At 56.5% G+C, this 11,355-nt stretch overlaps 7 protein-coding genes across 7 annotated transcripts; 1 reads left to right on the forward strand and 6 right to left on the reverse strand.

The window, feature by feature from the left end:
* Positions 1 to 642: 642 nt before the first annotated feature.
* On the reverse strand, positions 643 to 2,128 carry N657DRAFT_275401 (HET-domain-containing protein). The gene is made up of 2 exons (XM_062786574.1): positions 2,002 to 2,128; positions 643 to 1,933 (listed from the first exon to the last, which is right to left on the reverse strand). The coding sequence occupies exon 2, from the start codon at positions 1,872 to 1,874 to the stop codon at positions 747 to 749; it is 1,128 nt and encodes a 375-aa protein (XP_062649487.1). The 5' UTR covers positions 1,875 to 1,933; positions 2,002 to 2,128; the 3' UTR covers positions 643 to 746.
* Positions 2,129 to 2,314: 186 nt separating this feature from the next.
* On the reverse strand, positions 2,315 to 3,487 carry N657DRAFT_569661 (uncharacterized protein; the record flags this gene model as incomplete). The annotated part of the gene is made up of 1 exon (XM_062788675.1): positions 2,315 to 3,487. A coding segment is annotated over one exon (1,173 nt), but the record flags the coding sequence as incomplete, so codon positions are not given.
* Positions 3,488 to 3,504: 17 nt separating this feature from the next.
* Positions 3,505 to 4,296, reverse strand: N657DRAFT_536209 (uncharacterized protein; the record flags this gene model as incomplete). The annotated part of the gene is made up of 1 exon (XM_062787778.1): positions 3,505 to 4,296. A coding segment is annotated over one exon (792 nt), but the record flags the coding sequence as incomplete, so codon positions are not given.
* A 1,169-nt stretch (positions 4,297 to 5,465) lies between these two features.
* Positions 5,466 to 5,990, forward strand: N657DRAFT_568535 (uncharacterized protein; the record flags this gene model as incomplete). Its single annotated transcript, XM_062788597.1, has 1 exon — positions 5,466 to 5,990. The coding sequence occupies one exon, from the start codon at positions 5,466 to 5,468 to the stop codon at positions 5,988 to 5,990; it is 525 nt and encodes a 174-aa protein (XP_062649490.1).
* Positions 5,991 to 6,988: 998 nt separating this feature from the next.
* Positions 6,989 to 7,417, reverse strand: N657DRAFT_568055 (uncharacterized protein; the record flags this gene model as incomplete). Its single annotated transcript, XM_062788557.1, has 1 exon — positions 6,989 to 7,417. A coding segment is annotated over one exon (429 nt), but the record flags the coding sequence as incomplete, so codon positions are not given.
* A 2,587-nt stretch (positions 7,418 to 10,004) lies between these two features.
* On the reverse strand, positions 10,005 to 10,444 carry N657DRAFT_642464 (uncharacterized protein). The gene has a single exon (XM_062792351.1). The coding sequence runs from the start codon at positions 10,305 to 10,307 to the stop codon at positions 10,074 to 10,076; it is 234 nt and encodes a 77-aa protein (XP_062649492.1). The 5' UTR covers positions 10,308 to 10,444; the 3' UTR covers positions 10,005 to 10,073.
* Positions 10,445 to 10,511: 67 nt separating this feature from the next.
* Positions 10,512 to 10,820, reverse strand: N657DRAFT_678784 (uncharacterized protein; the record flags this gene model as incomplete). Its single annotated transcript, XM_062796110.1, has 2 exons — positions 10,512 to 10,744; positions 10,802 to 10,820. The coding sequence occupies 2 exons, from the start codon at positions 10,818 to 10,820 to the stop codon at positions 10,512 to 10,514; spliced, it is 252 nt and encodes an 83-aa protein (XP_062649493.1).
* Between the last annotated feature and the right edge of the window lie 535 nt (positions 10,821 to 11,355).

The raw sequence follows: 11,355 nt of genomic DNA on the forward strand, positions 1-11,355 counted from the left end.
AGGTTCGATGGTCGACGAGCGGGAGGTTCGATGGTCGACGAGCGGGAGGTTCGATGGTCGACGAGCGGGAGGTTCGATGGTCGACGAGCGGGAGGGGCTCGGGTAAAGCTCTGCACCGGACAATGGTTCCATCACCTTGCGAGTCCCTTTTCTCATCGATTTCCCTACTTTGACCTTTGCCCAACCTATCAAGCACACGACGACGAAAATCCTTTCGCACCTCTTCGTGGTCCTCTGTTGAGTTGAGTAGAGCCTGCCAAAATTCTTCAGAGAGCGGAGTCCAGATCGACTGACGGGGGGGGAGTAACTCCAGAATGGGATGCGCGATATCGCCCTTCAGGGGGTTGGGGAGGACATTGAGAAGGGCATTTCCCATATACCAGAAGGTGCCAAATGTACCAATACATGGCGTACCAGGACAGTCTTGAAGAAGCTCAATGAAAAGGTGACCCTTCTCACGTTCTTCCAAGACCATCTTTTTATTGCAGGTGTGTCCCCCAAGACAGAGGGACGCCCGCCCGAGAAGATAGTCCAATGATAGAAAGACCGAGGGCCTTAATATCATCGCTGACCCCACGTCACTCTCTTTTGCCATGCCCTGGTAGAGCCAGGGCACGATCTTTAGGTATGACGGGAGTAGGCACGCCTGACCACTCCGCCAAACCATACCTGAAAAGGTAGGACGATGTTCGGCTGACAACCGAACTCGCAAGCGTGCACATGAACCACTGTCACGTCCCGTGACATTAGGAGGTTGTTGGCGGGCGGGTACTCTTCTCCACAAATGGTTTCGATGTTTTGCTGGGCAACACGTGTTTGATGACGGCGACAGCCGTGTCTCCATTTCGTAGTGTGAGAACCGACCTGTCGCTCGCAACGGGGTGTTTGAGAATGGTGGGCACGTCAGTGACCATCCGCTTGTCCTGCAGGCTATGGTCCTCCTTGATGGTGCATGTCCATCGCAGTGGATGCATAATACGGCGAACAACGGCTAGGTCAACCTCGACGGCTTGTTGCGACGACGGGAAGTCCGCGGCCCCGGTTTTTCCATCAAGACTGAACAACAAGGTCAACGATATTGGAAGCTGGAGGGAGCCAGTCGAGTCCTTGGCACGCCAGAACTGTGTAGAACCTTGGGTGACAGGCTTATCAGTCGTTGCATCCGAGGACATGAGCCGGAGAGGAAGCAAGGGGGTGGTCCCCCTTATCGTGATAGCAGCGGTTTTCGAACATGAAAGCACGACATCGATGCCTGCAGCCTCTCCTGCAGAAGAGGGGACAACTGAAAACAAGGGCAAAACCGCGCTCGGCGCCATGGCCAGGTACATCTCCCTGCTCTCAAACTGGAAGGCTTCGGGTCCTGCCCGTCCGGGGATGGTCGCGATCTCCTCGATCAGCCCACAGAGGCTGAACTTGGACCCAATGTTGTGCCAATCGGCCGTGTAAAACTCGAGCGTTGCTGGCGCGATGAGCTCCTGCAGACACCAGCCGCGGGTGAACCAGCGGGCGGCGCGGAACTCTTGTTCCGGGAACACGAAGCCCGGATGGGAGGCCAGTACGTCTTCGAGATGCACGTAGCAGACCTGCGCGCCTTGATACCAGGCGAACATTGAGTTGATGGCCTCGGAGAGCTCGGCGCTCGACGTCTTGTCGATGCAGCAAGTGTCGACCCAGACCCATTCGAGCGTGTCCATGAGGGCCTGGCGGCAGCATCCGAGTATCTTGGCGTATCCCTTCTTTTTGTCTCGCTCGGGCGACGTGATGTCTGAGAAGCTCACTTCCTCCGCTCCCCACGTATGCGACAGGATGGCGTAAGGAGGAATCTCCCCCGCAAACTGAGCCAGCTCAAGGGTTTTCGCGTTGAGGAGACGCATCGTTGAACGCTCGTCGCGGATTTGGACGTCGGGCTCGGGTGAGTCGCTTCACTGGAAAGCTGTCAATCTCCATGTTAGCGCGAACGAGGCCGAGGCGAGGTTGAGAGTGGGCTTTTGAGGCACCTACCGCACCTTTGGAAAGCAAGTTGGAGTTGGATTGTTTGACAGCTCAGCTTTGGATGCCGAGTCTGAGAACTATCCCCCTCAGCGGCTGAGCGGCCCCCGCACAACTGCATGATAAGAACACCCAATCATCAAACCTCAGGGCAAAGAGCCAATGGCCAAATGGGCGTGGGCTGCTGTTGCTAAAGTTAGGTACCTTGAGTACCTTTCAAATCTGCCCCGTTGGGGTTTGCCTCTTGCGTTCAAGTGGCACTCTAGGTACTGCCCATGTTCTAAGAATACAATAAAGAAGGACATGTATCATCGGGAAGGCAATGTCACACTGAGTAGATTCCCCACAGGACACCGTGCCAGGGCTTGTGCAACGAGGTACCCTGGCGGTCCATGTATCCCTTGGCCCCGACCTTGCCACTGCCGCCAAACCTCCCGACAGCGTCGTTGATGAGGTCGATGACGTCCTGGCCGCCGACGCTGAAGTAGAGATTGTCCCCGGTCCAGGTCGGCTCGACGCCGAACGCACAGCCGCCGGCCGAAGCAATCGTGGAGTGGCCGTGCCCGATGATGACGTTCCAGCTGGTGTCGGGATCGCCCTCGATGTTGCGGATGATTCCGAGGCAGTCGTCGACCGAGGGCGACGCGGCGCTCGTCTGGTCCTCAAACGACGAGTCGCCGCAGGAGTTGCGGCCCAGCGGCGCGTCGCACGGGTAGTTGGCCGTCGGTGCGTGGCCGCCCTTTTCCCACCCCCGGAAGGCCACCTCGGGGCTGCACACGGGCAGCCGCACAAAGCCCGGCGTCGTGATGTCGACGCTCATCAGCGCGTGGGCGGTGCCCTGGTCGCTCGTGTCGGGGAACCCGCCGCCGTTCCGCTTGCCGTTGGCCATCCACGTGCGCACCGACCCGCGGATTAGGTCTTCCTTGGTGATGTCTCCAAAGTCGGCGAGCCGCTCGATTCCCGGCGGCGCTGAGAACATGTTGTCCCAGCACGTCTCCAAACATGTGAAGGCCTGGCCGGCCGGGTGGACCAGGTAGTACCGCCTGCCGTCGACGCAGGCGCCCGTGGCCTCCATGGTGGCGTCCAGGAGGTACTTGTCCAGCGGCTTGTCGGCATCGCAGCCGAAGCCCGAGTCCAGGACAAAGGCGTAGCTCCTCGACACGCGCCATAGGGCGGGAATGGCGAAGCCGAAGAAGGTCTTTTTGATGTTGGCGGTCAGCTCCTCGGTCGCGTTGATCTGCTGCGGCCGCTCCACGCCCTGGGGCCACATGCCATTGACCAGCTTGCCGTCCGAGATGAGGTTGTACAGCGTGTTGAGCTCGGCGTCGGTCAGCTTGTGGTTTGTTTGGCCGTCCAGCTTCTTGCCGTAGAAGAGCCTCCCAACGGCACGCTCTGTAACGCCGCGCCAACTGTCGACGACCTTGCTCATGTAGTTGGAGAACTTGTCCTGGTCCTCGTCCCTCCACGGTGTGTCGCTGCCATCTGGCAACAGGTCCTTGGGTATCACAACCAAAAGAAACCAAGCGCTCCAAGCGCAGCCGCCAAACACGCCACGCCCGCGACGGCCAGTCGGTCAGCGGCATTGTCTTTTGAGCAGTCCACGGTGGTGTCATTGGCAGCTTTGTAGGGGCAGAGATCGGATATCATGGACGCCGATATGCTCTCGGCAACAGCAGAGTTGATCTCGACCTGGCAAGGATTCGCGGTCGGGGTAGGGCTGGAGGAAGCCAGCACGGCGCAATTCGCGTTGGCATAGGCCCACGGTTCCGAGGTATCGTGGGGAACCCATCGGGTCTCGTCGGTGACGTTAATGGCGACGCCTGATTGTGCGCACGTCCCCTCGTTGTTGTTTGCCGTGGCGGCGACGAGATCCACCGCCTGCCCTCCGCTCTTGATGGTGAACTCGATGCCCAGCGTCAAGCGCTCAGTCCTGTTGCCATGGAAAGCGGGCACCTCGCCGCTCAAATCGCAGCTGATCCAGCGTGCCCACCAGAACAGCTCCAAGTGGCCCTCGTCACCCATCCATCTCAGGTTTGGCCAGTCATAGACAAAGTATGGCTCATCATAGCTGGTCCCGCTCGTCAAGTTCAAGTCATGGTCGCGGCCTGCAAGCGTCTCACTGGTCGGGCCGGTTGTGTTCAGTATCGTCCAGCCGATGCGAAGTAGGAGATGCTGCGCGAGATGGGCGTTGCGGAGAGCGAACACGATTGGGAACCATGTCCGCGGGGCGTATGTCTCGTTGCGTGGAAACACCAGGTCGATCTCCAGGACGCCGGCAGCGTCAACCATGGCCGCGAGGCAGGCCAGCACCACTAGCAGGCGCATGCTTGGGTGGCCTTGAGTGGCAGCTGGAGCCGAGATGAGGTTTGGTTGGGGCGGCGGCAGTGATGGCTTTTCGATGTTGCCAATGCAGGGGAAACGGGAAAAGGATCTGGTGGACGTGTGAGAGAACGAGACAAAGGAGAGGGGGGAGAGCTGGAACAAACAAAGGACAAGTCGAATGACTGGTCATCTTCGTTGGGGCTCCAAAATCGCCCGATCCAACTAGTCGTCAAGGCTACCTTTGAATTTCGATTTTGACGACCTCTTGGCTTTGTAGCCGCCGTCTCCCCAAACTGTGTGGCCCTTACTGTGTACCAGAACGCTCCAATATCCGTTCACCATCCACCCTCAATGCACCCAATCAGAAGGTCTCGGCTTTTTAGCCGTGGTGCGGGCAGACTGGGAGCAAAACCGTGAGAAACCGAGGGTTGGGGTTGGGGACACCGAGGCCGCGGAAGTGTGTCCGTACTCCGTACTGTCTTGACAGTTGCTAGTGCAAAATCTGAAAGCGCCGAGAAGTTTGGGCTGCAAACCCCGCATTTGGGCGCACTCCACACCTGTTCCCGCAGCTTGCCCTTGATTCGTGCAGACCACGTGACGGGATTCGCGAACCATATCTTGAGCTCCGTCGGGCAGGTGCGCTTTCGAGACGTGAATTGGTGCAAGTCTTCAATACCGTCTGTCAGGTTCGCGCGGCCGGCGACTTTTGAAACCAACAGCTGCTGCCACATCGACCGCTCAAGAGCTCAACCAGCGCACAGTGCGCGCGCACACCACTAGGCACAGCCCGCGGGCGAGAAGCAATGGCGGATATCGGTTTCCCACAGAACCAGTTGACTAACATCCTCAATGTTTTGGTTTCTATTGACCGCCGCCTCTGCCGTATCGAGGCTACCCTGAAAATCCCCAACTTCAACAGCCCAACTCAAACCGTCCCCAGTCCTTCGGCAACCTCTCCCGCCAACCCCGCGGCAAGACCTCCCCAGGCGGGGCAGCTCCCACCAGCTCACCCAACTCAGCAGCGCCAGCTCCAGCAGCTCTCTCAGCCACATCAACCACCCTCCCAGCCCGCTGTGCTCCCCAGCAACAGCCCCACCACCTTCACACCCCTAGAGCCGCCCCCAGAAGGCTACACTATCAGCTCGCGCGCCAGCATGCAAGAGGAGCTAGACCAGTGGACGCTGCCGCGCGGGTACAGCATGCGCATCGCGGGGGCCAAGGTGACGGGCAAGCGCAAGGTGCGGTGGGTGTGTTTCCGGGGCGGCGAGGCGCGGATCCACCACCGGCAGCCCGTGGACGAGTCGGTGGTGCTGCAGGCGCGAGCCCAGGGGCGGCGCAAGCCGACGACGGACCGCGCGAGCAAAAAGTGCGGCTGTCCATTCCGGTTTGAGGTCGTCGAGACGGCTCGGGACAGCGACGTGTGGGTGCTGCACTACCCTAACGAGGAGCACAAGGTGCACAATCACGGTCCCTCAGACACGACGAGTGACCCTCGCGCGAGGAAGTTGCCGGGGTATATGCTGGTTGAGGTGGATGGATGGTTGATGGAGGGGTGGTTGGTGAGTAAGATCCAGCAAGAGCTTCGCGCGAGGGGATTTACGAATGTGTTGAATACGGATCTGTATAACCGAAAGAGACTGCTCAAGAAGGATGGTGGGCAGGCGGGCATGGCTGAGTGAGAGTGAGGGCTGAAGGTTTGGCTTACATCTTGCATTGAAGCGTGGAGGTTCTCCTAGGAGGGGTGTTGATACAAGACTCATGACGCACTGTGGCTCCGGGAAGGACGTGACACGGATGACGGGCGTGGCTCAGGGATGACGGGCGTGACTCAGAAAGTACTTGTCATGATCCCCCCTGCGGTAAAGGCAACTAGCGGCTATGGAAGGCAACGGTACTGGGAAATCAAGGCACAGAAGCGAGGTAAGTACCCAGACTATGACGCATGGCATGACTACTAACGGTATATCACTTGAGTGACACCTTTGGAGCTAGCTAACATGATCATCATCTGATCATATCAACGCCCTAACTATCCGTAATACTGCACACCACTGCCAACATGATAACATCAACCCGCATCGCTCTATACATTGGATCATTCCCGGTATCAGCGGCGAATCTGACTCACAGTCCGGGGTTTCAGGACGCAGCCTGCACCAGAAATGCTCAACGCTCAGCTTCACGGGCACTCCTCCGGTCTTATTCTACATTGGTTCCCAGTCCCTGGTTGCTTCCCCCAGTGTATTCACAAGCCCCCAGTCCAATCGCCGGGCTACATGTGCGCTTTCCATTACTCGCTCCGAGACAAAATCCAAAGAACGTCTGATATGTCTCCTCCCACGATGTCGAGTAATCCTGCATGAATAACGCAACTTCACTTGGATGTGCGAGGCCCATCATGCCATAGCTTTTGTTTCTCTGATAAGACGAATGCCTGTGCCGCATTGCATGCACAACATCCAGCAGTGTACTCTGGTTGTGGCCCGAACTTAACTCGGGACTCCCAAGTAGCAGGCTGATTCCGTCTGTACCATTGATTGTTGACGGCGACAGACTGCTCCAGGAGTTTCCAACGAGGACGGAAATCAATTTCTCTGAGACGACTGCGGTATGCCTGCCAAGCCGGAGAAATTTCGAGAAGCTTGATTCTTGCAAGGCAGCACTGCGCGTCGGCTGCCTACCACTCCATCGATAGGTCACTGACCTGCATCCTGATGTGACGGCTGAGCGCGGCTTCCTGGACAACCCAGATCCGACTGGGATACGAACGTTGCAAGATGTCCTGAAGGCCTTGGATTGTCTCGTTATCCGGCATGCGCTCCCAAGGCGACTTCTCATCAAAGGTATCATGGCCCGCCAAGTATGAAGATCTCAAAGCCTGTAGCCGAGTAAAGGGTGGTTTCGCCCAACCAGAGAAGCACTGTGCCGGCGCCGGCATAGATTTGGCCATTAGTTTGAGCTGGCGTAATTTCTCGTCCGTGTCCTCTTGGTTAATGCAGACCGCGTCTGCCCATACCGTTGTCGTGCTGGTCTCGAAGCGAAGTCTACGGAGTGAAGCATCGAGATTTTGGCCAATGACGAACTGGTAACCTTCTAGCGACAGTGGGTGACTTCAACTGGGCTTGCCCCACGGATATGACAAGGCTATGTAAGTTTCCCGGCTTGTTCCAGGTCGATCTCTATCAGATCGGCGATCAGGTGACATTGTAGGCGGCTGGGGCGAGCTTGAGCAGTCTGGACGCCAAGATCATCCCACTGAAGAAGCCTGGGAAAAGCAACTATACACTGGCCAAAGCCTGGAGCCCTATCTCGCTACTCTCCACGCTTGGCAAGATACTGGAGGCAGTCGTTGCGGAACGCCTGTCCTACGCGGCAGAGACATTTGGCTTGCTACCTGCGAACCACTTTGAAGCTGTCACGGGCAGGCGCAACTGACCACTGCGTAACACCCTCAAAAGAGGGACCGTGGTTCGAACTGTCAAGTCGAACCAGGAGTTGCGCACACTCACACTGTCACGACCCGTGACAGGAGCTAGGAAAAGACGGTCCACTGAGCAGGCTCTCCTCCAGCTCCAAGAACAAATCTATAAAGCATAGAGAGCCAGAAAAGTGCTCAGCCTGATCAGCTTCGATGTAAAGGGTGCATATAATGGGGTCCTCAAGGATAGACTGCTCCAGAGGCTTAGGGCAAGAGGTATACCAGAGGCTCTGGTTAGGTGGACTGATGCCTTTTACTCTCGGCGCACAGCAACCATCGTGGTAAACGGGTTCACGTCTGAACGGCAAGAGTTGCCCCAAGCGCGTTTGCCACAAGGATCACTGCTATCCCCGATATTGTTCCTCTTCTGCAATGCAGACCTGGTACAGCATAAAATCAATACGAATGGAGGCTCAATTGCTTTTATTGACGACTATACGGCCTGGGTTGTAGGCCCAACAGCAGAGGCGAACCGCTCAGGCATCCAAGCCATTATAGACAGGGCCCTAGATTGGGAAAGACGAAGCGGCGCCCAGTTCGAGAGCGAAAAGACGGCCATCGTACACTTCACAAGGAACAAGGAGCGATCCTCCGAAACGCCGTTCATAGTCGGAGGGGACACGATCAAACCAAAGAAGAGCGCAAAGATCCTAGGGGTAACAATGGACTGCGAACTCCGCTATAAGCAGCACATTACCAAGACGGTAACCAAAGGTCTCACAGCCGCCTCTAGCCCTAAGGAGGCTGAAGATGCTTTCCCCGCGAACAGCAAGACAACTTTTTGTAGCGACAGTGGCTCCCGTCATGGACTATACGGCCGGCGTCTGGATGCACGCGTGTGGGGAAAAGGCGCTAAGCTGGCTAAACAGAGCGCAGAAGATCGGTGCCCTAGCATTCATAGGAGCCTTTCGGACCATGGCTACGGCTGTAGCAGAAGTCGAAGCGAGCATTCTCCCTATACGAGAACGACATACCCGGGCGGCAGCCAGACTATGGATCAACATTCAGACATTGCCTGGGACTCATCCCCTAGCTTGGAAGAAAATCCGGACAACAGCGCGATTCGTCTTCCCGCTTCAGGAGATTGCCCGTGAGGTAAAAGGGATAAAAACCGAACAGATGGAAACAATCCAGGAATACGCCGTCGCTCCCTGGGCACCTCGCCTGCAGCCGACGATTGAAGCTGACCGAAAAAAGGCGACCGAGATGGCCAACGGAGCTATGGGCATAGTGATTGCATCCAGCTCATCCGTGAAGAAAGGCATTGTCGGTGTTGGTGGTATCGCACGAGAACTCTCTTCAACAGGACTAGAGACCCTAATAAGATTTGCTGTAACCCTTGGCATAAGGGAGGAGCAGAACCCATATACAGCAGAACTAGCAGCCATCGTAATGGCCCTGGAGAAGATTCCGGCCAGCGTCCGCCATAGGCACATCACCATTGTCACCAGGAACCAGTCAGCGCTAGCAGCAATTAGGCAACCGCGACAACAATCCGGCCAAGGCACTATACGGCAAATTTACAAGTTGGCTAGACTGCACCAAGAAAGAGGGAACTCGGTCAACTTCCTGTGGATTCCAGCGGAAGCCAACTTTGCGTTGGAATTAGAGGCCAAGGCGGCAGCGTAAAGGACAACAAGGCAAGGGCAGATATCTAACCTCCAAATGCCCTAAGCCAAGTCCACTGCAACCAGACTGGCATTGGCCAGACAGCGACAGGGGAGAGTTCTACCGGAAGGCGTAGGCAAATTCTCAAAGACTCTGGACGTGGCACTACCTGGCAAGCACACTCGCGATCTCTACGACAAGTTAAAACGAAGAGAGGCTCGCATCTTGGCACAACTCCGAACCGGAATGGCGAGGCTGAACGGCTTTCTAAGCAGATTCGGAGCGGTGGAGTCAGACCTTTGTCCCTGCGGCCGAGCGAGGGAAACAGTGGAACATTTTCTGCTACGTTGCGTGAGATTGGCAGCTTTGAGGGGAGACATGTTGCAATGCACAGTGGCAAGGCAAGGGAGCCTCTCATTCTACCTGGGAGGGAAAGCACCATCGGATTCAAAGATGTGGTCGCCAGACATGAAAGCAGTCCGGGCAACGATCAAGTACGCAACGGCGACAGGGAGATTGGATCTTGACGAGGAAGGACGGAGATTGGATCATTTACAGTAGGGGAACTCTACTAACACCACACAGCCTCAGCCAGCAGATCCCGCTTTAGCTGCTAAAGATGGGACGCTGAACACTTGGAGAACGCAGCCTCCAAGTCGATCTGCTGAAACCCAAGTCAAGAGGCAATAGTTAGTGGCGTGAGACAGGGGAAACGAGTAGAGGGCTTGTACGAGTTGATGACCGAACGTCGACGAATTGGATGTACTGTAATTAGCGTGCCAAGGCCCTTTAGTCCTGCTCCTTCGTCTCGGCTGACTAACCGGGGTGCGGCTGCGCTGGGTTTCGAGGTAGTCTTTGGAAGGAGGAGGGGGAGGTGACAAACAGTTGCGGCTGACGCCAGCACCAGCATGATTGAGGCCCTTGAAGGACCTTTCTTTCCTAAGATCCTTCAAAGAGCGACTTCGAGCTCTGTGGGGCCCGCACCCGTCCTCGCAATGTCTTCCGTTTCGACGGGCCCGTACCCTCCGCAGCGCTCTCACCCAGAGTATCGGACTGCCTCTTGGAGCCCGCAACCATTTGACCTCGAAGTCGGCCCTTGGATTTGGGCGTTTTCTTATTTTGAGCTAGAGTACATGCGGCGGTCAGTAAACTTGTACTTCATCTTGCCTGATCTCCGGGCCGACCGGTGACTCATGGACTCACCTGATGCTTCTTGAACAAGTTGGCCGATGATGAAGCTCTTGTGTCGAGAGCGCAGCAGGTCAGCGAGCTTGGCATCCCGGACCTCCTTGCCTAGCCAGGGACGAAGCATCGCCTCCAACTCCTGGCCGCCAAACATCACCATGGCTGCCGCGATAACTGTCAGCATCACTGGCTGACAAATACAACTCAACCTGAACTTACTGGTCACATCATAGATCATCTGCCTCAGCGTCCCAAGCTCCTCACCGGGCTCAGCAACTGAGACCCAGACGCGCCAGCTTTTATCTCTTGGGCCAGGCTTCTGTCGCCGCTCCGCCCTGCTCGGGATATGGTGACAGGGTTCTGCATCTATCCACTTCTACCCACGCGACCCTTGAAGTAGATAGAATAGATGGATTAGTCAGCTGGACTGAGATAGAGTTGATAGAATAGAGAGCTATTCTATCAACTTAGATACTATTCACGTAGATTGTTCATGCTTAGCGGATGAAAGATGTTCCGATAACAGGACGCTCACGACTGCTGAACATTTCTACCTAGCCACAAGTCGGTCACCTCATGCTATGCCACCTTCAATTTGAAGCAATATCTCGTCCTCAAGCGCCTTAATGCCTGCCTCTCGAAGGGCGATTCCGTCATAATCATCCGTCAATCCGGCTTTCACCCACGATCTAATCGTCTGGGCGGCAGAGATCACGTCAGTCCTGAGCCGCGTCCGTCGTGTCGTTACCATGCAGCCAGCAGCGGAAAATATT

The sequence above is a fragment of the Parathielavia appendiculata genome (genome assembly GCF_033297405.1).
Source record: "Parathielavia appendiculata strain CBS 731.68 unplaced genomic scaffold N657scaffold_3, whole genome shotgun sequence".
NCBI lineage: Eukaryota > Fungi > Ascomycota > Sordariomycetes > Sordariales > Chaetomiaceae > Parathielavia > Parathielavia appendiculata.

Coding starts and splice junctions, on each gene's coding strand:
- N657DRAFT_642464 (XM_062792351.1), bottom strand. CDS start 10,307: ATGCTGGTGCTGGCGTCAGCCGCAACTGTTTGTCACCTCCCCCTCCTC.
- N657DRAFT_275401 (XM_062786574.1), bottom strand. CDS start 1,874: ATGCGTCTCCTCAACGCGAAAACCCTTGAGCTGGCTCAGTTTGCGGGG.